Source organism: Carassius auratus, unplaced genomic scaffold, assembly GCF_003368295.1.
Source record: "Carassius auratus strain Wakin unplaced genomic scaffold, ASM336829v1 scaf_tig00216545, whole genome shotgun sequence".
Classification (NCBI taxonomy): Eukaryota; Metazoa; Chordata; class Actinopteri; order Cypriniformes; family Cyprinidae; genus Carassius; species Carassius auratus.
This window is the reverse complement of record NW_020528624.1, coordinates 240,253-267,334: the sequence shown is the minus strand read 5'-3', so window position 1 is coordinate 267,334 and position 27,082 is coordinate 240,253. Positions and strand designations below refer to the sequence as shown.

At 39.9% G+C, this 27,082-nt stretch overlaps 1 protein-coding gene across 2 annotated transcripts in view; it reads right to left on the bottom strand.

Annotated features, from left to right (window-relative positions):
- Nucleotides 1-27,082, bottom strand: part of amotl1 (angiomotin like 1) — a 263,071-nt gene that overhangs the window by 56,574 nt on the left and 179,415 nt on the right. For both annotated transcript variants that reach the window (XM_026263449.1, XM_026263450.1), the window contains exon 7: nt 25,581-25,730. In XM_026263449.1, the coding sequence (XP_026119234.1) occupies nt 25,581-25,730 (150 nt within the window). The remainder of the gene's footprint in view (nt 1-25,580; nt 25,731-27,082) is intronic.

Genomic DNA, 27,082 nt, shown 5'->3' with positions numbered 1-27,082 from the left:
TAATTCGCGAAACTACTGCCAGGTTGCGCAAAGGGACGGATTGCGAAATGAATGTAATTGTAAAATGAGATAAAAGAAGGAAGTAAAACAACAATAACATTATGATATAACATTGTAACATTTAAAAAAAATCTTTTTACAATTTGTTAATTTTTAAAATGTAGGATAGTCTTAGGCTACAGTCTACTAAACAAAAATTAAAAGAAGACCTTAACACAAAGGATTAATTAAGGGATTTTTATTAAACAGTAAATAAATATAAGGCCTAAATATATATATATATATATTAGTGCTGTCAATCGATTAAAAAAAATTAATCGCACATTTTTTTTTAAATTAATCGCGATTAATCGCAATTAAAAGACTGAAACTTTTGGATATGTAAATGTAAAATGTAAATAATTTATGTAAACTCAAGACAAAGAAACTACTTAAATTCAAAATATTATTGTTTATTGGAATTTTTGTTTAACTTGTAACACAGATTTTCTCATGTAAACAACATACCTGCAATAAACCATCAATATCCTCCAAATTAACTGTTGGCTTGAAAGCCATATTTATTACAGAAATAAAAACACAGGCATGTAAGTGCCATTTGAATTTCAAAACAATCAGTGCCAATAAAAAACAAAAATGATTTCCAAGTTGAATTCTAAGTGGACTGCAAAAAAATTCCAAAGTATAGTCATTGCCAGTGCTTTAAGTGGGCCGGATATTTTATAATAATATAAATTATAAATTATACTAAAGCAAAATCTTGAGTATTTATTGTCTGATAAACATTAAAAACTGTCTGCGAAGGTTGAGTTCTAAAAAAAATACCGTAGACGGCAAGGCACAAATTTAGATATTCATTTATCTAATTAATCTATAGCCTATGCACAAAGACAATATGATCTTTTTGTCCCCTTTTTGTTTTAAAGCTTGATGAAGAGAGAGAGCTCAAAAAATTCAAAAAATGCCAGCGAATGAACGTAAAAACTGTGAATAGTCGCAGTATCAGTATTGAAGGAGAAGTGCTAGATTTTCGTTTTTTTTTTTTTTTTTTTTTTTTTGACCCGCAACTCACTTGAAGAAGTTCAGATAAATGGAAACACCATACACTATGTAACAATCCTTAAAGCGGGGGGGGGGAATGCTCGTTTTCACTCAATATCCTGTTAATCTTGAGTACCTATAGAGTAGTACTGCATCCTTCATAACTCCAAAAAGTCTTTAGTTTTATTATATTCATAAGCGAAATATAGTCTGTACTGATTTTTCCCGGAAAAACACGACCGGCTAGAGGCGTGACGTGTGGGCGGAGCTAAAGAATCACGAGCGCGAGTAGGCTTTTGCGTTGAGAACGCTTGGAAGCTGTGACATTACCGTGAGGAAAAAAACATCATCCCAAACAAACCATGGCTAACAGTCAGTTTCAGCGTATATTTATGATCCAGAATCTGATCCAGAGGCTGAAATTTAACAAGAGCAGCAGCAGCAACGACGTCTCTATGTGGTATGTACTGAAACTGTATATATTTGCTTAGTGGTTTTTGAAAATGACTGAGTTCAAATTTATGTCGTCTTTTATTTTTTTTATTTTTTATTATTATTTTTTTAAGCTGTAATTCAAATCCGGCGTCAAACTGGGCCTTGTTTGTAAAACAAGCATCTTCGAAATGCAGGGAACAAACAAAAACACTTGCACAACTCCGTTGATGCTCTGTAAAAATAAACTCCATCCACTGGTCCCTTAATGCTGTTTTTTTTTTTTTTTTGGTAATCTGTGCAGGGTTGTCTTGCCCTGGCAACCAAAAACACACTCCTTTTGTGACATTTCGTGACCCTCTCGCTCTGATCAGTGAATGTCTGTGCTCTCAGTGCTCTGCTATACGGGAGCGCGCGCTCTTCCGGCAGAAGTGCCCTTAGGACCCATATAAGGAAATTCCGCTCCATCTAACGTCACACAGAGCCACATGAAAAAAACTTTCCGGAACTTGTGACAAACCGGAAGGAGTATTTTTCTAACAAAAATACTCCTTCAAACGTACAACTTAATTTTTGAAACTTTTTCCATGTTTAGCATGGGAATCCAACTCTATAACAGTGTAAAAAAACTCAGTATTCATGAAATAGCATTTCACTCCTTGAGAATTTAAAGTTAGTTTAATAGTATTTAAATTCAAGTTTTAAAAAAGGTTTTAATTGCTTAAATTATTTTTATTAATTAACAATATCTTATCATGTTTATTCTTGTTAAAAAAAAAAAAACTTGTTTATTCTTTAGGAAAACAAGGGAAAAAAGAAGGGACAATCCGAATATTTGTTTTGCTCTACCTATTTATGTAAGCTACAATTATTCAAATAATAATAATAATAATAATAATAATAATAATAATAATAATAATAATAATAATAAAATAATTTCATTAAAAATACCATTAGCCTGAGTAATTTTGACCATTATAGAATTGTGACTTTAAAGATTAGTCATTTAGGTGGTAAAAATACTGTGAAATTAATAATGGCAAGGATTTTAGAGCATAAAAACTGAAGGTTTATGAAACATTATGAAACAAGCATTTTTTTAAACAACAGAACTTAAAGTTGTGAACTAAAATATTATTTCAACCATACAGCATGTGAATAAATAAAATGCATAATTTTCATAACATTTCATTATTCATAAAATGCATAACGTTTCTGGTGTTTGGATTTGTACTTCAATATAATGAGCTCCAATGATATACGTCTTCGTTCCGTTAGAATTTTCCTGCCTTGCTAAATGTTGGGCTCATGATCAATAAGTTCGCCTCAATCAGATTCAGTAAAGTCAAACCGCAGACAGTGAAGCCTCGGAGACCCGCGCACTGTGAGGCGGGAACAGAGGACTCCGCTTGGTCTTAAAGCCTCCCGCAAACATCCACGATCACAAATAACAATGATTTTCGTAAAATAATGATTAATTATTAATTGATGATTTGTTATTATCATTATGGTCTTGTGAAAATAATAACACGGGCTGTGAGAAAATAATGAATACAAAGAGTTGTGCTGCTGAGTGCAGGCATGTTTCAGCCCAGTAACACACCGTTCCTCAGAGCAAAAACACAGACCGAATTCTGTTCAGCTGGAGGGGGTTGGGTTTTGGATAGTTATTCATGGCTTGTGAATTGCTGTGAATTGCTCTTTCATATGGACAGTGTCTTATGAGGCTTTCACTTGGTTATATTCACAGTGCTGGCTCTCTCCGACGAGAGAAATGCAACATTCACACATTACACTATTCCTTTTCGTTTAAAAACATTTCAAGCTTTCTGTAGATATATTTTTAATTTACCTATGTGAGACACCACGATATTATGTTAATTAAAAAATTATACATTCATTATCATGAAAAAGTAAAGTGATGAGACGGTGCCTCCCTGTCATTAATGCACATTAATAATTTTTGCACAAACACTTGAATATGAGTTTCTTATCACGAGTAAAATTCATGCCAACAGCCAACATATTTAGCTTGATCAGAAGGTTGACTGGAAGAGTCGAGCGGGATGTTAAGAGTTTGTCTGTTTCTTTTACTGATTATTTTCGGGTTAAAGCATGATTTAAACAGATTCACACTCAATCGCTTTCGCAATAATGCGTTCAATGCGTAATCTTACAGTGCTACATTATCAGCATGCTATCTGATTTTGATATCTTGAAGTTAATTGATCTGTTTAGATAAAATAACTTACAAAAATATACTGTTATTTTCATCACAAACAAAATTTTCACAGCAGAAAGCAGCAATTAAAGATTTAATGCTTACAATGTTAATAGTTTGGCATGTGATAGGCTATAGGGAAAAAAGTTTACACAAAATAGCTTAAGCCACTTTGAAATCTCCTGTTATTTTTTTTATTATTATTATTATTTTATATGCTATGTTATGAACACAACATTTCAAACATACTGAAATACTTTATTCACGGAGTGAAGGCAGAGCCTGTTTCTGGGATCAGTGCGCGTGGAGGGGAAGTTGTTGCTGCTCACAGACACTGCTGTGAGTGAGAGAGATGTTTCACCTGACGAAATGAAGACGACCGCGCGAACACAAGCACAGAACATCCGCCAAAAATCAACCTGCAGCAATGCTCGTTAATCGACTCGCCAAGCTTTACTTTTGTAATTCGATAATATGACCATACAGTCAATACAGATATTTAATAAAAACATTTTCCAACAAAAGACAACAGAACACAGTGATGGATACACTGGACACGATCTCCATCAGTGAACTGATGCTCGTTCTGTTTATGATGAAATGTTCTGACACTGCCTTCAGATGATTTGACACTATAGTGTGATGTCATCAAGTTTAGACACACTTTTCGCTGTGGGGCACAGATTACAACTTTCGCGTCCGGTCTAGACACAGACGGTGACTGCTCTATTTACAAATAAGTTATATAAGAAAAAAAGAAAAAAATCTGAACCAGCGGCATAACGAGATGGAAATATAAACTAGAAAACAGGTCCTCCATCCATGACACTGACTCACTGCTGAGCTGCCAGTTTTAATCTGAACAGCTCTTAAAGCTGAGTGGATGGTTAAATGCATGATTGGCTAGTATTAAAAAAAATAGCATCTTTCCAGCATTAAGGTAATAACAGTACTGTTTTTTTTTTTGTTTTTTTTTCATCTTGTTGCAGTTATAAATTTGACTGCTAAATGAATGATAAAGAACTATATTAAAGGGGGGGGTGAAATGCTTTTTCATGCATACTGAGTTTTTTACACTGGTAAAGAGTTGAATTCAAGTTTCAAAAATTAAGTTGTACGTTTTAAGGAGTATTTTGTTCGAAAAATACTCCTTCCGGTTTGTCACAAGTTTCTGAAAGTGTTTTTTCGAGTATGGCTCTGTGTGACATTAGATGGAGAGGAATTTCCTTATATGGGTCCTAAGGGCATTTCTGCCGGAAGAGCGTGCGCTCCCGTATAGCAGAGCACTGAGAGCACAGACATTCACTGATCAGAGCGAGAGTGTCGCGAAATGTCACCAAAGAAGTGTGTTTTTGGTTGCCAGGGCAAGACAACCCTGCACAGATTACCAAAAAAAAAAAAAAGACAGCATTAAGGGACCAGTGGATGGAGTTTATTTTTACAGATCAACGGAGTTGTGCAAGTGTTTTTGTTTGTTCCCTGCATTTCGAAGATGGTTGTTATACAAACAAGGCCCAGTTTGACGCCGGATTTGCACATCGTTTATTTCTGAAGGATAATGCAGTCCCAACGAAAAAGGGTCACGATCGTGTGTTGGAACCGCAGGCGGTGAGTAAAACTGCTTCAAATATCTCTGTGTTGTTAACTTAGCTATCGGTGCGTAAGCACATCAAGTAAACAACATGCGATGTCGTCATCAAACTGCACTTTCCACATGTACATATAAAAAAAAAAAAAAAAAAAAAAAAAAAAAAGATGACATAAAGTGGAACTTAAGCCCTATTCGGACGGGACTAGTTTTACAGGGGGTCGTTAGAGAAATCTGCGTTTCACAGACGTACTTGGTGATTTTAATCCCGGCCGAATCTGCCACGTCTGTGTTTTTCTCACACAACCTCTGTGATAATTCCAGAGCAAATTACCTACCGTTTTTCAGCAAACTCGGTGATCCTCTGAGAAAACTAATCCCGTCCGAATGCGAATGTCTGTGATTGCCGGTGATATTTTATTTCACAGCGCGTTTCCTTGTGTGTTTTGGCCAACGTGAATTACCGTAGATGCTCTTACCGCGCGGATGTTTGATAGATTTGCTTAGCGGCAAATAATTAATAATAAAAAAATTATACAAATAATAAAATCAAGAGCAAGATCACGTAAACTGTTAATACCTGCTACTGTAATATCAGTATCAGGTAAGATTACTCACGTTAATTTATGTACTCAGTTACATAATGTTTTAATTAACGTTACATTTAATAAAAAAAAATGAAAACAAGTTAAACTAAAGGAACCACACATTAACATGGTTTTGTTATACTAGCCATTTAGTATTTATTGTGTAATAATACTAAGGCAATCATTCTGAATGAATGCAATGCACGCATACAGAGCGCGTGATCTCTGTGACGCCCAGATGCACAAATCAGACCCTCCCACCTCTGTAATAAACACGGAGATACTAGTCCCGTCCGAACTGGTACATGAAAATCACGGATGTCAGGTGGTAAGAATCAAAACTCAAACGTAGTTTAGAAAACTAGTCCCGTCCGAATAGTGCTTTAGTCATTTTCAAAAACCGCTAAGCAAATATATACAGTTTCAGTACATACCACATAGAGACATCGTTGCTGATGCTGCTCTTGTTAAATTTCAGCCTCTGGATCTGATTCTAGATCAGAAATATACGCTGAATCTGACTGTTAGCCATGGTTTGTTTGGGATGATGTTTTTTATCCTCACGGTAATGTCACAGCTTCCAAACGCTCTCAACGCAAAAGCCTACTGGCGCTCCTGATTCTTTAGCTCCGCCCACACGTCACGCCTCCAGCCGGTCGTGCTTTTCCGGGAAAAATCGGTACAGACTATCTTTCTCTTATGAATATAATAAAACTAAAGACTTTTTGGAGTTATGAAGGACGAAGTACTACTCTATAGGTACTCAAGATTAACAGGATATTGAGTGAAAACGAGCATTTCACTGACCCCCCCCCCCCCCTTTAAAACTTGTTTTGTAAAATTTCTTCTTCATTTGAATATTGATTTAAAAATCGGTTTAAATCATGAATCAATTTTTTTTTTTTTTTTAAATATGATATTACCTTACTTTAAAAGCAAGTAAAGAAGGTTCCCTTTAAAATTACTTTAGTTGTCAATTACTAAAGAGAACTTGAGTTTAATCGTGAGGACATTTTATTAATTCTTTAGAGTTTCAAAGATTTAATCGTGCCGGTTTAATTTAATTCATTTCTTGTTTTAGGCAAATTAGGCCTAAATAATGGGAATTAAATTAGACAATGCTTCACATTTAAACATGCAACAATTTCTTAATCAGTTTACAGACAAATGTCTTTTTCCCAATAAGTTATGTCAAAATAAAGGACAGGTAACGAATAACAAAAATGCATGTTGTTTTATTAAAGGAAAAAAATATATTTATATTTAAAAATATAAATTAAAATATAGGAATAATATATTAAAATATTGACATCTTGCATACTAATCCATGTAGCCTACCCCTCTAAAATAGACTACCACTTTTAATGCTCAAATGCAAAGTAAACCACAATTTCTTTTGAATAATATAACACATAATTAATATAATATAAATAATACTGCACACCTTTTAAATGTGTCCAATCTAAAATATGGTTTAATACCATGTAGCTTAGAAAATATAAGCACAGACTCAGGCACAGGCTTGACATTTATCCTGCTTGAATTCGTTCTAAGAAATGCACATAACTTCATAAACTTACATACCAAACTTTTATCTGTGAATATTAAATATTAAATATATTAGATATTTAAACTATAGTGTTTTTCTTTAATTTTCCGTGACTGAAGCAGTCAAATGAAACACATCAGCAAGGCAAAACTGACGTCTATTTGCGAAAATGTGCTTTGATGCGCTTGTTTGAAAACTTGTGGTTAAATCGCCACTCAGCGTTCAAAAGCTGCAAATGCACTTTATACCGCCGCTGCTGCAGTACCCGCGGCGGTAAAAGTGGCGTTTTCGATGTCTACTTAGTGTTTATAATATCTCTGTGTGATCGTGCCCTGGATTGGGCCTCAGCTCTTTGGAGACAACAGTCCCCCATTTGCTAAGATCTATAGGTGTTCACAGAGACTCTCCAACAGGTGTTCCACTATCCAGTCAGTGGGCATGAGGCAGCAAGAAGGTTGCTTGACCTACGCCAGGGGCATCAATTTGTGGCTGATTATGCCATTGAGTTCTGTACTCTGGCTTCTGAGAGTAAATGGGATTCAGAGGCTCTTCTCTCAACCTTCTACCGTGGCCTTTCTGAAGATGTTAAGGATGAATTAGCCAGTAGAGACTAGGGTTCATGTCTGGAGGAACTCATAACCTTGGCCATCCGCATTGATAACTGTATTCGTGAGAGGAGAAGAGAACGTTGCTCTCCCCAAGTCATGCCCATCTTATCACCTACAAATGTTCCAGAAATTGTTCATCTCAGGCCTACAGACAGAGGAAGAACCAATGCATCTGGGCAGGACTCACCTATCACCTAAAGAGAGAGAGAGATGCATGAGAGAGGGTCGTTGTTTCTACTGTGGAGGTACTGGCCACATGCGCTCTTCCCACCCTGAATTAGAGAATTGTAACCTCTCCCACTCATGTCATCTGCTTTTGAACTGCTTCAGAAAGCTAAGACTTTTTTCAAAATAAGATCTGCGGAATGCATACAACTTGGTACATATTCGGTAGGGTGATGAATGGAAAACAGCTTCAGTACTCCAACTGACCACTGGGAATACCAAGTCATGCCCTTTGGATTAGCTAATGGCCCATCTGTGTTTCAAGCCTTCATTAATGATGTCCTGAGGGAGATGTTGAATCGTTTTGTGTTTGTCTATCTAGATTACATATTAATCTTCTCAAACTCTCTACAGGAACATATTCACCATGTCCAACAGGTTCTGAAGAAGCTACTTGAGAATCATCTTTTTGTAAAGCTTGAAAAGTGTGAGTTTCATGTGTCTCAAGTCCCATTCCTAGGCTATGTTGTCTCTCGAGAAGGCCTCCAGATGAAACGAAAGAAGGTATCTGCCATCACAAACTGGCCCCCGCCCAAAACACTGAAGCAGGTACAGAGATTCCTTGGCTTTGCCAATTTCTATAGGAGGTTTATTCGTAACTTTTTGTAACAATTGCAGCACCCATTTCTGCTCTTACGAAGGGTTCACCCACTCAGATTCACTGGACGGCTGAAGCTCTGAAGTCTTTTGACAGGTTAAAGAAACTGTTTTCTTCTGCCCCAATATTGGTACACCCAGACCCTGAATTACCTTTTATTGTTGAAGTGGATGCATCTGAAGTTGGAATAGGAGCAGTGCTCTCTTAGAGATCCGTTACAGATAACAAGGTTCATCCATTTTCCTTCTTTTCCAGAAGCCTGTCTTCAGCAGAAAGCAATTACGGTGTGGGTAACTGAGAATTCCTAACTGTGAAACTAGCACTAGAAGAGTGGCACCACTGGCTAGAGGGGTCCAAGCATCCTTTCATTGTGTGGACAGACCACAATAACCTGTCCTATCTACAGCAGGCTAAGCGCCTTAATTAAGCACCTTCTCTCTTTGATATCAACGGAGGCGGTCGCATTTCTTTCCTCTCCTCCCTGCCTTTCCTTGCTTCGCTTGTTTTTTCTCTTGTCTTGTCTACTTGAGAGACTCTCTCTGCACTGCTCTCCTAAACTGGAATAGGGATTTGATAAATTGGTCTCTCAACGCAATTGACACCATCTTCTCGACGAGAAGCCTGGGTTCGGGGGAACCTGACTGCCCTGCTGGAACGTTTGCAGCTGGCTACACGATGGACGCGTGGGCGATTTGGCGGGTTGTGTGTCTGGCGGCTCTTTCCGTGGAGGACATTGAAGACATCTACCTATTCGGAACCATGATAACAGGTCTTCTGCTGATTGGATTAGGCTTTGCCCTGGGTTATCGGAAAATTAAGAAGACAGGAACAGCTGTCCAAAGCCTCACAAGGCTGCCCGTCATGATTGAAGTAGTGGGCAGAGCGGTCAGCATTGAGACTGAGACTATTGACCGCAATATGGATAACATCACGAAGAAGCTCACGGATTTGGAAAAGAAATTGGAGAATTTGGAGACCAATGGACAATGAACAATCATAGTGTCCGTGAAAAGAAATGCGGCTACTAGACCAAACAACTGGTATCTTATCTTCTTTTGGCTTTCTTTACCAGCTTTGGCTGGATGACAAAAATCTCCCAGGCGAGCAGGGCAGCTTGACTTCTCTTGCATTCCTCCCCCCTCTCCCACAGACACCTGCTGATTGTTGACTCTGTCTAGGACCTGACCAAGGACGTCTCCATGGCAACTTGCTGTGACGCTGTAAAATCTGCGGACTGAGGCATCTAGAGAGAGTTTCAACTCTCCAGGCCTACAAATACACAAACTCTTACACACATACAGATATGCATTCACCCTCCCAACCCCCATCCCCCGCCTTCGCCGCTTTGTTCCGCCAGTCTGGCAGGCGGGTCTGTGACCGGGGCTTTCAAGCTGCTGGACCGGATGGCTGTTTGCCCGTGCTGGATTACCTCAACCACCCCAAGTTCCGCACCCAGTTGCAAAGTCGTGTGTCTATGGTGTATTGATTATGTGCTTTTTGTGCTGAGGTGTTTTTCCTGTTCTCATACTGTGCTCCCATAAGGAGCATAGTCTGGGTGTTGGTTTTTTTCTCCTCACTTCCCTAATGTTATGCTGTATTTCTTCCTCAAATACCCTTTCTTCCTGTCCTGTCTACCCCACTGTCATATTGCATGTATGTATGTATGTATGTATGTATGTATGTATGGACAGGTTGATGGCTAATTCCGATGGAACTTGTGACTAGTGACAATAAAGGGCTACTACTACTACTACTAACTCGTCAGGCTAGGTGGGCCCTCTTTTTTTACCCGTTTCAATTTTGTGATCTCTTACAGACCTGGATCAAAGAATGTAAAGGCTGATGCCTTATCACGGCAGTATGATTGCTCCCAGAAGGACTGTTCCCCCAATTCATCATTACCAGAGACTGCATTCTGGCACCTATTTGCCGGTCCATCGAAGATATTGTGCGTGAGCACATTCCTGATGAGGTTCCAGCAGGATGCTTGTTTGTTCCCAAGGAAGCAAGATCTGAGGTCCTTCAGTGGGGTCATGCCTCCTCCCTTGCTGGACATCCAGGAGTAGAGAAGACATTGGATTTTATTCAAAGGAGGTTTTGGTGGCCAGAGTTGTTAAAAGAGGTCCGATCTTTTGTACCAGCCTGCCCGGTCTGTGCTCAACAGAAGTCTTCTAATCAGTGCCCTGCCGGTCTTCTACACCCATTGCCAATCCCTCAACGTCCCTGGTCTCATACATCCATGGATTTTATCACGGATTTGCCAATATCTGAAGGAAACACTGTCGTACTGGTGGTGGTGGACCGCTTCTCTAAGGCTGTACATTTCATTACATTACCTTAACTTCCTTCTGCTAAAGAAACTGCTGACATTGTCCTTCAAAATGTTGTAAGGATCCATGGAATTCCTGTGGACATCGTTATGGACCGGGGTCCCCAGTAAATGTCTTGTTATTGGAAGGCATTGTGGTCATTATTTAGCTCTTCACATCCCATCAGCTATCCTCTTGGAGTCAGTTCCTGTTATGGGCAGAGCTGGCACACAACACCTTACGCAGCTCCTCCACTGGATTTTCTCCATTCAAGTGTCAATTTGGATTTGAGCCACCATTGTTCTTCAGTCAAGAAATAGAGGTTGGAGTCCATAATGCTTTGTTGAACAGTGCAGAAAGACATGGAAACGGGCTCAGTTGGCCTTGAAAAGTGATTCAACTCGCTACAAGAAGTATGCTGACAGGAGAAGAAGGGTGACCCCATACTTCAGAAAGGGTCTGGCTCTCAGCTAAGGATTTGCCTTTAAGAGATGAGTCCAAAAAACTTGCCCCAATATGTGTTACATACCAGCTTGCTCTACCAAGATCGATGAGAGTAAGACCTACTTTCCATGTTTCTCAACTGAAACCTGTAGTAACCTCTTCTTTGTCTCCCTCAGGCCTGCCCCCCCCCCCCGTATTAAAGAAGGTGCCCCACATATAAAGTGAGGAGGCTGTTAGACTCAAGATGCCGTGGCCGTGATTTTCACTACCTGGTCGACTGGGAGGGATATGGGTCTGAGGAGCGTACCTGGGTGCCATCACGACACATCTTGGACCCAGGCTTGATCAAAACATTCCATCACCTGCATGCTGACCATCCAGGGTCGTTTGGAACCGGCCATAAAGGGGGGGGGGGGGGGGGGGCATGTCACACCACGGTCTGTCCAGCATAGGTAAACCTAGAGCACAAGACCTTCCACAATTTCCTCCTGATTTCCTGTTAATTATTAGCTCAATGATATCACCTGTGCCTGGCTTGTTCGTGTGCGCGTGCGGGCATATATAAGACCTGCATTTATTTGTATCTTTGTTCAGTCTTGAAGTTCTTTTGTTCAGACAGATCCTATGTTTTGGATTTCTTTGAGATACTTTTTACTCAGAACTTTGACCTGCTTATCTGGAAGCTTTACTTTGTTTTTTGGACCTTTTTGTCTTGTGGATCTGTACCTTCTTCAGCCATGCTTCTGATGTTAATTTGTATATTTATTCAAGAAAGACACTAAGTAGAGACTGTTTGTTTTTCTCCAATCCTGCCTTGTGTGGTTCTCTGCAATTTGGGTCTACACTGCTCTATGCTGTAGTGGCTAGAGCATTGGGCTACCAGCAACACATTCCGGGTTCTAGCCGTGGTTTTGACAGACAAACAAAATTTGCACAGCAGAAATTATACCTTTTAATGCTGACAATGTTATTAGTTTGGCATGTGGTAGGAAAATAAGTTTGCTCATAATAGCCCAAGTTACTTTGAAACCTTCCTGTTATTTTTTATTTTAATTTTTATGGCTATGTTATGAACATAACATTTCAAACATACTTAAATATGTTTCTGGTATCAGTGAGCACGGAGTGATTGTTAAATGCTCTGAGCGCGGAGGAGAAATTGTTGCCACTCCACTCAGCTCACATACTCTGGCATGAGTGAGATAGATGTTTTGCCCTATGAAATGAACAAGACCGCAGCAGCACAAGCACAGCATATCCGCCAAAAAACAACCTGCAGCAATACTCATTGCGGGACTCGCCAAGCTTTACTTTTGTGGCACGCATGGCAGTAAATAATACGATGACATGATCATGTAGTTGTAACGGATATGCAGATCATCGTTTCATGTGTTTAATTCAGATTTTCCAAATGAAACTCTTTTTGCACTAAATGCCTGGGCCTGGCGCCAGCCTGGCTGGACTTAAATTATTTACGATGCCCATGCGAGCTTCAAAGGAGACCTGAAACCCCCCCCAAATTCCTCCAACACACTGGAGACAAAGGAAACCTTTCGTAAAGTTCCTTACTTTTGTAAGTCCTTATTAATATGTATTTTAAATATGTTTACGGATTGCATAAAATGGTTAATTCTTGTTATGTGAAGAGTATAAGTTGCTAGCTTATACTTTAGGAAATGTCTCTGCTCACTTTAACTTTCTCAAATAGTCATGTGTATGTAACCCCCACCTTTGCAGGTTGTAAAACTTTACGACCTCCCTGGACAACAGGAGAGGAGAGAAGCCAAATCTTCTCCCCAATGCATTCTATGGAATGAATTCATTACCTCTTTGTTTTTATGTTTTATAAATGTATTACGTATTCCCTTTTGGTACATTTAGATGTTTCCCATATAAATTGGGACTATCTGCAGTGTTATCATGTGTTAAGCAAATCTTTAAATATGTGTAATTCTGCATTTGAATGTAACTTCATGTTTTGATCACATATATATATTATGTTTAGTATTGTTCTAATCGTCATGCTCTGACAGACCCATTTATCTAGAGCAAAGTAATGAAAAATGTATGTAATCTGAATTACAAACTTGCTAGAAATATCCCTGATGGAATCGGACAGGCCCTAGATCATCGGGGGGTTGTCTCCACATAGACAAAGGAACTTTTCCCTCCGCTTCAGATCGCGGACGTTCATTGGCTGTTAACGCAAAAAGAGGCGTGAACTATTTCAAGCTATAAGAATCGACCAATCAAGGTCCTTCCGCTCTTCTTCCGCTGACTCCCTTCCCTCCTGCATCGACCAACGTTACTTCCGCACGGCCTTAGGCCGCGCTCATAGCGCAAGCCCCCTCAGCACAGGGGCTGAGAGAAAAAGCCATTTTAATGGCTCCTTTGGAAGCTTTCGTTCTTTTCTTTTCTTTACTAAGTTTATTCAACTATTCGCCTCTCCACGCAAGGAAGACGAATTCTGGAACATTGTTTGTTGAACCTTTCAAATACCGCGCGAGGACAGAACAAAAGACCACGTGCTCCAGCGTGCGCCGGTCTCCAGCACGCGCACGCCGGTTTCAAAAGATCCAGCGCGCCGATGTCCAGCTCACGCACATTGGACACTTTGCAAGTATCAGTTTTCTATGGAGATTTAAATGCTGCTTTAAATTGTTGCTGTGATCTGATCGTTGTTGGTTTCCAAAAGTTACTGACTATGATTTCCATACCTGAGCTCCTTATGTGATCTCATTCTATTTTCTCTCTCTCTCTCTCTCTCTCTCTCTTTTATTTGGATTCCGTTATGTCTTGTATAAAGCTTACTGTTTGTATTGTCGTACGCATATTTACTCTGTGTGATTTGTAGTTTGATGTATTACTAGTTTAATTATTAAAAACCCATATACTGACGATTGGCTTGGACTCCACCCCACTCACATTATGAGTCACTGAGATGTCTGATCTATAGCTACAAGCTCTAAATTTAGAAATTAAATTTATCATTTTTCATGGCCAGAGAATATTTTTCCTTGAATTATAAGGCGTGATAACTTTATTGAAAATTGATAGGTCAACAGTGGTTTGCTGGACAAACCGCTGTTTGATTTGCAGTAATTTACAGTAAGAGCTATCACAACAATTGATATGAAGAATGGAATATTGACATATTAATGAGTAAATTACAATGCCCTGTGATTATTTATTGGTATAGGCAATTGAGCTATTTTTCATAATCAATCAAATTTAATGTAACTGTCATCTGAGATATAAATTAATCATATTCCTGATTAATTATTCTAATTCCCCATATATCATTTGAGTTAATTATTCTGTAAAACTCATTGTTGTTACACAGTCTATAAAAAATATTTAATAAAAACATTCAAAACAAGCAGGGTTGTAACAAAACCATTAAAAAACACACACCATGTTTACACCAGACTCGAGTGGCACAATCCAAGAAAACCCAATAGAACCCAGTGATGTTGTCTACTCCGGATACGGCATGATGCGACATGACGCGACAGTGTTTAGACGTACCTCCTCTCATCCGTGTGTCTTAATTTGATTAAATTAAAAATCTATTTCAACCATGGTAAACCATTACTGTATTGTGGGGTGTAACAGCGCAACATATAATAGCCATGGGGAAAAAAATGAATGGATTCATTTTCCACTGCTTTCCTGCTTGGAGGCGTGACCACGGAGGACAAAACATCTGAATATTCATTTATATAGCTTAAGTCAACATTAAACATTGAAAATAAGGGAAATTTCCTGGGTTACTCATCCAAAATACGGGAAATTACAACATTCATCTTTCTGTTGCTATCCCTCTGCTGACAGCAGAAATCCGTAATACAAAACTGCTGCATTAATTTATTTTAAGCGACTTGTGAAACTAGGTCTAACGTGACTTTTCTTACAGATGTGTGAAATCGTGCTCTCACAACAATCACGCTGTTATCTTAAAAGCCCAACATCACGCTAAGGTTGCTTTCAAATAAGCAAAACGATGCTTTGAAATACGCAACACATACGCACTGGAGATGGATTATGTGTAAAACAGACATAAGGTACTTTGCACCTTGTGCAATGTGGAATTCGTTTACAGCTTTCTCAAGCAGTTTGTGATGCATTTTGGAAACAGGAGATGATCCCCTGGTCAATGCACCACCTGTCTTAAGAAACCCATTCCCAAAGACTTAACGTTACTTTTAGTCATTATTTTATTTGGGTAGCACACATATTCTGAATGCCTTCGGCAGAATTCAAATTAGCCATTTTAATCTAGATTAATCTAGATGAATTCCAAGATTAATTCTAGATAAAGAAATCAATCTATGCCCACTACTAATATATATATATATATATATATATATATATATATATATATATATATATATATATATATATACACACACACACACACACACACACACACACTATCTCTGTCTATATTATGGAAACTGGTAAAACAAATGAAAAATATTATGAAAGTTACATTCCTATTAGTAATTCCACATTGCCATAGCCTATGCTTCTCTATTCACACAACAGTGATTGAGTTAGTGCATTTATAAAACCAAAAACACAAACAATACAGTCGAGATCTCATGAAAGAGCAAGGACTGGCTGCCAGAGCCCGTCCACGGAGAGCCTTTCCACTCCCGAAGTCCTGTTGTACCGAATTTTGGTTGCAGTACTACCAAAGTACCACTGGGGTGCGATCGCCATGAGTGCAAAATGAATGGGAGTCTATGGGGCTAGACGGCTAAATTTGTCCCTTTCACCCGATTGCCATTGAGAAATCTCAGATCTGATTGTAGTTTTTGCAAGTTCAACATGGGTTATAGGTCAAAAGTTGAATGAACAAGTACTTATGTTCTTTCAATTTCTTACAGGTTGAGTTGTTGTTGCCCATAACATGCTAGCATTCTGCTAATGAACGCTGATTGGTCAGTGAAGGACTAATTACGACCAGAGATACTGCTTGATGGCATCTGAATCAGAATCAGCAGGATCAGCAGAAAGTTAAGGCAGACTTTTTCGCCCAAGTTTTTCTTTTCAATTGCAGCAACTTATTTTTGGTTGCTGGCACTTTTATCTGCCTATAGTTATGTATGCACTGTGAAATTTACACGGAAAAAAAATAAATAATTGAGTACTTGTTGTGTTATTCTTGTGTTAAGAAATACTGGATACATATAGTATAGTATTGCCAATTTAAAAAAAAAAAAAACAGAAACAAATGTCATGCTGAATAGTGCTAAATATCAATACAAATTTTAAAAGGAAAAAATTGCCTCGCAGGTGTGCAATGGCAAATTGTTGTAATAGTGGGCAAGGGTTGTACTATTTCTCATTTCCCAAGAATGAAAAAGGTAACCCATGTGGACTGTGTTAAAGCCTACCTGAATTTACGGTGGTTCAAGTGGGAGGGAAAGTTGGCCAAATGCAAAGTTGGCTAATGTCCAGATCGTAACGATATGTGTTGTTGGGATATTTTCAAATTTTACATCATCATCAAAATTATTCTGATATTATCACTAATATTCTATATATTGCCCATCCCTAGATACAACCATTAAAAAAATGCTGTATAAAATTCCACAATAACTATCTCTATTAAACAGTAAGACATAACGCTCACCCATTGCTTGTAAATGAGATCCTCCCTCTGATACCTTATGATGAAACATTCAATGATCTCCTGTTAACATCCAATGATCAGTTGTGCGTCCTGCTTAAGTTGAAAGAGCAGCTCCTTCTCTATGGCAATAGAAGCCAGTGCAAAGAGTCATGTTTATCTGGTTGTATTCCGTGACACAGTCATTGATGATTCATTTGATCCAGATTGGACAAATATAATAGATTTATAAATATAAAATATTTGCAAGCACCAGTAAACTCAGCAAAGACTGTAATCCTCCATACAACCCAATTTATTCGACAAAGTAAAATAAGCCACATGGAGGTGGAGACTACAAAATATGTATTACATCTGCACAGACTGATCCAGTAATAACCAGATCCAAATCAGCTCAGCCAGAGACATGTTGCAATGTACACCAGCACCTGTCTCTGATTGGGGTGATGATCACAATTGATAAGGTCGGTCACAGATGACCATAGTTGATAAGGTCAGTCCAGAATTCTCTTCACCTGCTGTTTAAAAGAAAGAATTACAGTCTGAAATGATGACGGAAGAAAGATCATTCACACTAGGAGAACATCAAGCCATTCTCACAGCTTTGCCTCCTCTGATAAGACAAGATCCAAACACAGAGTTTTGGCGAGAATTATACTCCTTGGTTGAAGTACATCAAATGTCACTAAGAGACATACCATTGTGAAAGCTAAAATCCCAAGAGACAAATGGGAACACTTGCAAGTGTAACGGAGTCCAGCGAGTAGTGCTGTGCAGGTAAACCTCACTCCTCGATCTCAAGAGACGCACTAGCGACAGACGCTAGTGGCTGTAGCCAATTAGCCTCCTTGTTAGTGCATCCGCCTCCCATGCCGAAGACCCAGGTTCGAGCCCCACTCGGAGCAAGTGCGAGGAGCGTCAGAGAGGACCCGGGAGAGAGGGGTTACACAAAAAGAAATCCAAAAGGTCCTGGACAGCGGTAAAGTGAAAGTTATGACATTTGCCAAGTATGGTTACCCATACTCGGAATCGGTGCACTGCATTTAACCCATCCAAATACACACATACAGCAGTGAGAAGTGAACACACACCCGGAGCAGTGGGCAGCTATAGATCCAGCACCTGGGGGGCAACTTGGGGTTCAGTGCATTGCTCAAGGGCACTTCAGCAATGATTTTTGAGGTTTGAAGAGAGCACTGTTCATTAACTCCCTCCCACCTACAACTCCTGCCAGCACAGAGACTTGTACCGGCGACCTTCTGGTAACTAGTCCGGCTCTCTAACAATTAGGCCACAGCTGTAAGATTCCTTTCACATCAGTAACATTGATTAAGCAAAAAGATGATGAATCTCCAGATGAATATGCACTGTGTAAATGGAATGCTTATGAAAGATGGGCTCGCTGTGCCAAAAAAGAACCAGATAGAGATACTTTACATTTTACTGACAAACTTGTGAATGGTTTTAGCACAAAATATCAACAATCCTTATTACTTGGAGTCAACCCAGGAGAAACAATTGACTAAATTATGCAATGGGCTGGTCGTCTAGAGATGTCTATCACATCAAACAAGGATGAAGGAAACAGGAAAAATCGAAACGCTGTGGCATTCTTTCCATGTGGGGTATAATTGTAGCATATGAGCAGTTCATTCAATAATTGGTTCTGAATTAATGAATCATGGCTCGTTGTTTCTAAAACAATGCACATCCCTTATGAAACACAAAGCTTTTTTGCCTCTGAACTCATGCATGTAAACCAAACCCTCTGCAAGCTAAATGACCGGCCTGGTCATGGCTGGAATTAAATTGTTTATGACACCCCAGAGTGTTAACAGACATTCCACAGTCACGTTTGAGCAGCTGCAGAGAGGTTACAAACCTATCACACACACACACACACACACATACACACACAAACGTTTCTTTACACTCATCATTCAGAGTTTGTATTCAATACTAAGATGTATTTGATAGGTTTGTGCGTTGCATAACTGGTTAGCCCTGTTATGCGATGGATATGATTTTCTGATTTGTAACTTGGAAATGTTTCTCCTAATTAATGTTCTCAAATAGAGTCATGATTTTGTAACCCTACCTCTGACCAGGTCATAAAAATTTTGACCCAACTGGGAGAAACAGAAAAGGCCCAGCTCACTAGGAATTCTTGTAAATTCTTGAATTTAATGTATTTCCTTTTTGTACTTATATGTCTTCCCATATCTGCAATTTTATCATGTGTTAACCAAACTTTAAATGTGTGTAATTCTAAACTTTATGTTTCTCCAACCTTTACCTGTCAGTCTTGGTATTTGTTTAACCGTCTTGCTTTGACTGAACCACTCATACATAGGAAATTACAGTAAAGTGTATTATTCTGGAATTACCATTACCACACCTTGCTGGAATATAACTGCTGAATTCTGACAACACCATAACTTACTCGAGTGGGTGTCTCCACAGAGACAAATGAACTTTTTCCCGCTTCAGATCATTGGACATTCATTGGTTGTTTGCGTGAACAGAGGTGTGAACCAAGTCGCTCCATAAAGAAGATTGACGCACTTAGTCTCGGAGCACTTAGTCTGAGAGAATTTCTGGTTCCCATGGCTCCTTAGGGAGCTCTCATCTCCATTTTTCTTTTCTTTAAAAGAAAAAGTTTTATTCTGATATTCACCTCTCCCTCCAAGAGGGAGACAAACTCTGAATCATTTCTTTGGTAACTCCACATTCAAAGAACCTTTAAAACTTAGCGCGAATCTGCTCACCCCGAAAGACACGAGAGAACACGCCAAGCTCCAAAAGACTGACACATGCACGCTCGTCTTTCGCAGTCACAAATAGACACACATGCGAGTATTATTTTCTATAGAGATTTAAATGCTGCTTAAGGTTGTCTATTCTCTTTTACAAGGTGATCTGATTCCTTGTTGTCTTTCAAAAGGTTACTGTCTGTGATTTTGCCATACTCGATCCGAGCAGGTGACAAACGTGCCTGCATCGTGGTCGTGATCGTGACACGCCAGTCCTCGGACTTGGCCTGTGCAGGCGTGCTAAACTTCAGTCCCCTGACTGAGAGGTTCAAAAAGCACAGATCTAGAAAAGGACACAACACCTCATCCTTCCTCAGAACAGTGAAGTACCGGCTGTAGGACCCGGCCTCTGCAACCCAAGGAGGGACCACCTCGATGGTCTGCTTGGGGCCCAACAGAACTGGATTCTGTGGCCTCTCACTACAGTGTGCAGGACCCACTGAGACACATTTGGCAGTAGTTTCACGCTGCAAAATAGTCTACTAAGGCATAGGTCTTCAACCCAGCTCCTGGGGACCCACTGTCCTGCAGAGATCAGCTCCAACCCTAATCAAACACACCTGAACCAGATAATCAAGGTCAGGATCACTTGTAAAGTCACAGGCCAGGTGTGCTGAAGCAGGTTGCAAGTAAACTTTGCAGGACAGTGGGTCCCCAGGAGCAGGGTTGAAGACCTATGTACTAAGGGAATCAGCCTCTCAAGACTGATCTCTGCTGGCATCAGAGCATTTAGCTCAGTGCCCTGAAGCGGCGCACCAGCAGGAGATGGCCGAACTAGCTGCTCTGGAAACCTCCCAGGAGGTCGCGAGCCTCTTAGCACCGCTACGTTTCCGGGGCGGTAACTGAGAGAAGCGCTCGCTGGAGATCGTTGCACCATGGAACACCAGCTGGGTTGGCAGATCGATCTTCTGAGGGCACTAAGGAGAGATGGGCACCGTGTAATGTGGTGTACACCGCTCTTCCCCAGAGGGGCCTGCCCTCTGAGGTCCTGAGCTGCAACATCAGGACTCTCGTAGCTGAAGTCTCCTAAAAACGATGGTCCTCAGGCCCATATCGTCTGCTAGGAAGACTAGACCAGAGCCTGCTCGGGGCAGGACCATGTGAAGTACACTTGACAGGGGCTCCCACACTGCCATGTGACCTCCTAAGGGAACCAGTCTCGCGAGACTGGCTTCTGGTGCGCCTAGAGCCACTAGCTCGGTGCCCTGAAGCGATGGACTGGCAGGGGACGACCATACTAGCTGCTCTAGAGACCTCCGTAGAGGTAGCAAGCCTCTCAGCACCGCTACGTTTCCGGGTGGTAAATGAGAGAAGCACTCTCCGGAGATCGCTGCGCCCTGGAACACCGGCAGGGTTGGCAGAACGATCTCCTGAGGGCACTGAGGAGAGACGGGCACTGTGTAATGCGGTGTACACCACTCTTCCCCAGAGGGAGCTGGCCCTCAAAACGTCCTAGGCCTAGGCGTCAGGACGTTATGATGAAGGCTATTCAGCAAAAAAAAAGGTCCATAGAACTGCTTTCCATTAGAAGCCTTCGGCCTGGGAGCGCCACTTTGACTCTAGCGTCTGTGGAGTACAAAAGTGACACCCCCGGCGCGAGGGGCTGGAACACAGTTGGGACTGCTCCGCCCAGCAGCCCCTGACCGCCTCAACCTCCTCAGAGGAAGAGCGGTACACATGTGTTCTCACACAAAAAAATTACATCCCTAGAGCCCCTGTAAATCTAACTTCACATAGTCAGATAAATGTCATTTTATTCCTTAGAATTAAATGTAGTCAGCAACCAGACTTGTCAACACGGTCTGGTGTAGAAAAAAACTCTCATAAAAATGAAACAATGTAATAGACACATTGCCTCGGCAGCGCGTATGGCTTTTATATATATATATATATATATATATATATATATATATATATATATATATATATATATATATATATATATATATTATGTTATGCTACTCAGTCACACAAATAACATCAATCTCCTCAGAGAAAGATGGATGCTGCAGCGAGCTGTCTCAGAGGGCGAAGAAATCGAGCGCTGGTTTCCAAGCCTCGAGAACGAGCTCTAGATCTAGATAACACGGGTGGAGATAGGACGAGCCGTCTACAACCCGTTCGCCAGATCATGTGTGATTCCCGCTTTCACGGTCGCCGCCGGCGAGAGCGGAGCGCTTAACAGCAAGAAAAGCACAATCAGCCCCCCCCGAGAGCTGACTGCGCGAGCTCCACTCTTCATTAATGCTGCTTCTGTTAATATTAGGTCATAATATGCTTGTGTGACTGGTGCTTGTGCAACTGGTGAGCTCATCGATGCCTTTCCACATCAATCTCCTCAGAGAAAGACAGAGAAAGACAGCGCGTCGCGCCCTCTCATCGGGGAGAAAGTACTGCAAATGTGGACATTCATCCCCTGAGAGTGGGCGCCGGATCTGGTGTCTAAGAAAGAAGATAGGGACTTGCCCGTCTTACATTCCTTCCAGCAGATTCGAAAGCGAATCCGGCGAGCACAACCACCGCACCGCCTCGGCGAAAGTGGGGCTTGTACCACGAGAAATGCCAGTGAAAGCTCTCTCCTCAAAGAGAGCCTTCTGAGAGTGAAGCAAAGGCTCGCATCGCAGCCGTCAACTCCCTCGAGAGCTGACACTGCGCGCTTCACTCTCAAGCAGACAACACACAAGCTGCGTGTGTCCCTACCTTTTTTTTATTTTATTTTTTGGCAGGGAAAACACACAGCCTGAACGCTGCCTGCTCTCGCCCAAAACTTCTCTTGATTGAAGCTTTGACAATGGAGTTTATCTGTGGACAAACGACACTAAATAAGACTCACAAACAGATAGCGACTGACACACACACAGAGCGCTTGCTGAAGACACAAGGCTGATTACCGGCTTCGCCACTCATGCTTTTATGGTTCCTGTTCTCTGACGCCACCCGCCTATCACTTCTCGCCCTTCCTTTGGACTGATTATACACGTTATTCGGAGAGGTCACGCTGGATGCGGATTGAAGAACGCGCTAAAAGACGGGGAGGAGACCGGTCTGATGCCGGTTTCATAAGAAATTTAAGGGGACTGACTCTGAGGCGATCGGATACCGATTCCATACCCAACCCTACTTTTCAAAAATATATTTTTTGATAAACGAACCCAAAACTGGCTATGTCCTTGCTGGAGTGTGATGTGATTTGTGTCATGTCATGTGCAGGTGCGATTGATCGCGTACAAAACCAATAAGGTGTCGGAATGGTATATGTTTATACTTCTCATCCAACCACAATCAAATTCACTTCATCCGGATGGCGCGATTTATCTGGATAGGTTTTTTTTGTTTGTTTGTTTGGTTTTTTTATTTGAATGATGACAAGCCGGAATGAAAACAAGCCGAAATGAAATAGCAGTGATGAAGCTATTTTTAAAATGTAAGGAGTAGAAAGTAAGTCGGCTTTGTGGTTTGTGGTTACTCAAGTAAATTATAGATACCCCAAATTTTACTTAAGTAAGGTAGCAAAGTATTTGTACTTCATTACTTGATACCTCTGAAAATATGATATATGGAGGGAAGTTGTGTGCAATTCCTCCTGATCCATTTTGCATTGAAATTATCTATCCTCTTCATTTAGGTGGAATTAATGTTCCACGTGCAATTGCGGCAGGTAAAACCACAGTGGTGGAATAATGATTTAGTGGATGAAATAAATTATGAACCATTTGGAATGGTTTAAATACTCAAAAAGAGCATTAAAGCAGCTCAAGAGGAAGGAATTCAAGCAATGGGACATATTGTTGTAGCAAATGGAATAGCAAAATAATGTCTGAGAGGAAATTAACACAAATTCCAGGGAACTTATCACGGTCAGACTGGATAGTTCTAACTATGGTAGGAGTTCTTGTGTTTATGCTAGTAATACACATCATCATATGTGTTACTAGAAGGAGAGGTATTAACTCTATCAAGTTAGTTATTTCTAACCATATGGATAAAGCAGAGTATGGGAAATTGCACCACTTATAAAACACAACCCCACAAACAATCAACACCTGCTTACTGATTCAATTTTACTATTAATGCCCCAGAGAAACAAACATACAGCTGGCAAGACAACAAGTTTCTCTCCTATGCCTGATACATATGACAATAAAGAGTTCTAGGCAAGGCAAATGGTAGCCGGTCCTGTGATTCAACCATAACGGGGTTTCAGATCAACAATGAGCTCTTTTTTTTTCCTGTGACATCCTCAAACTTTAAAAATCTTTTTTTTACTCCGATGTTAGTAACTTACCAGAGTACAAATGATAGCTGTGCAGAGTTACCGAAATCGGTGGTCTCATCCACCATAACTGCGACAAAATTGGTGTTGATGATTTTTTGTTTTGTTTTTTTTGATGGCATCATTTAGCACCTCAGCAATATAATTAATTTGAGACAGAGATCATTTTTAAATTTCCCGATGTTTCCGTAAAAACGGTGACAATGGCGAGGTTGTGTCACAAGTCAGCATTGAATTCTGATAGCAGAGACAGTAATTCCAAGTAATTACCTCGATTCATGGTGTCCTTCTCCTTGTCATGTCCCCTGAAAAACAACTCTTGCTGTCCCAAAAGATGACACAATCAATGATGCACTTCAGTATATCCCGGTTTTTCTTCACTTTCTCATAGTGCAGGCTTCTCTCTCATCTCCGCTGTTCATCCAGCTGCAAATCCACCCTGGACTCACCAGAGGTCTTCAAATGTACCACCACTGTGAGGTGACATTCGGCTGTTTGGTGTTTGATAGCTGCCTTGGTGAAGTTATTAAAGCTGTTGAAACCTGTGCTTTTCCATGTTCCCTCATTGGTTCCCTCATTTCTCTCCAAATGAGCGCCTTGAAAAAGGCACATGAAGGAGATCGAAAACAGGATCGGTAAGAGGTGTGAAGGTAGCGGAAATAGCTTAGTTCACTTACATCACCCACAACCAGCCAAAAGTTCAAACAGGTAACCTAATTTTTTGTTATTATTGTTTATCATTTTATGTTGATGGTTGTATAATTTTTTGTAGCCCATTGTTCTTGATTTTGAAACATAAAAAAATTAAATTAAAAAATTAAAATAAAAAACCGTGCCCACGACAACTTTCTGGCCTCCCTCCTCCAACCCAACTCCTTACTGTTAAATTATTCTCATCCCATACTAGGAATTTGGGTTCTCTTGGTTCAGTCTATATTCTGAGCTTGGAGCCCTCCCTCAGGACTGCACACCAAATATGCTTAAAATTTTCTCAATTATATGTAAGTGTGAACTCAACAGTGACATTATTCAGCTCAATTTATTTCAGTGTTGATTCAACTCAGTTCTCCTCTGGTTACAGTCAGTTTTGTTTTGCACACTGGGGGCTTTAGGAAATTAAGGCACAATTTTCTATAAATCTGATTAGGAAATAGATTGTGGAAAGAACTATAAAATGAAAAGAAATGAAAAGTTTTTCATTTAGTTCTAGTTCTGTAAACCCTAAATTCTAATGAAAATTTTTCAAACACTGACCTGTTGTGTTCGCAATGATTCCAGTTCTCTCTCCAGGCGAGTACGTAGACGTTGTTCCAGCTGCTCACGTTTCTCACATGCGACCTGTATTTGTGCTAGTGCCTGCTGCAACCGCTCCACTCGCTCCACATACTTCTGCTTTTTACTCAACTACAGCACACAGACAGATAAAAGAGAGATATACTTGAGATTACGGACAATGCTTAGTGGGTATTTTATATCAGGTCACTGAAAAGGCTATACGTACATGTGGTCAAACTATTAATCAAAGCACTGATGGTTCACAAGTCACTATGAAGGTATCAAATAAACAAAACTGACATAAAATCAGGAAGAGACATAGGGAGACGGAATGGCTGTCCTTATTTAGTTTAAGATAGGAGATATGACTATGCAGTTATCACTTGTTCAAAGGAATGCAGCAGGGTAATAAAACCTAGGGAGACTGATAGCTATGCTAGCAGGAACACATCAAACACCTCAAGGTAAATTAACAGAGACATTATGAAGTGTTTCTAGTCTGCTCAAGGGATTGGTTTTAGGACGGTAATAGAAAAGACAGGAATTATGCTACTAATAACCTCTACAGAACATTAAGGGGACAACAGTTGCTAGAACTGCTCTAATTCTATACCGTTGGGGAAGATGGTGTTAGTCCAACTAACTAAAATAAGGTCAAATTAAAACTAAAAGGTCATAATTGCTGTATGACACTAAAAGGAAAAGCAAATAGATCAGCTGATTTAATTAAAGCTCATAATTTAAAAAGATAATAATAATAAATCAACTTAGCTGAATTGGTACTTTAATGCTAAACACTCACTTTCTTTCTAGAGCACTTTCAAAAACCACAATGAGCACCAAAGTGCTGTACATGAAAGAGAAAACAACTAAAAAAACAAATAAATACAATCGATATACATACAAATTACAACACATTATTAAAATCCAAAGAAAATAAATAGGTTTTTAACATCCTATGAAAAGACCCTAGAGTAAGAGTTGTTTTTAAGGAGAGGGGAAACTCATTCCATAATCTAGGGGCAGCCACGGAAAAAGCTCTATCTCCTCTACATTTAGATTAGATTAGATTAGATTCAACTTTATTGTCATTATGCAGAGTGCAAGTACAGAGCTAATGAAATGCAGTTAGTATATAACCAGAAGTGCAAGAATATAGCGTATATACATAAAATTGCAGAGTAAGTGAAGCTATGGTTTACATAATGTACAGTGGAGATGCTATGTACAGTATTGAGTGGAGTTTACACAAAATATAAATAGAAATACAATGTAGGGATTGTATGTACATTATGAACAAAGCAATGTAGGATTACATATACCGTATTTTTCGGACTATAAGTCTCACCTGAGTATAAGTCGCTTCAGTCCAAAAATACGTCATGATGAGGAAAGAAACATATATAAATTGCACTGGACTATAAGTCGCATTTATTTAGAACCAAGAACCAAGAGAAAACATTACCATCTACAGCCACGGG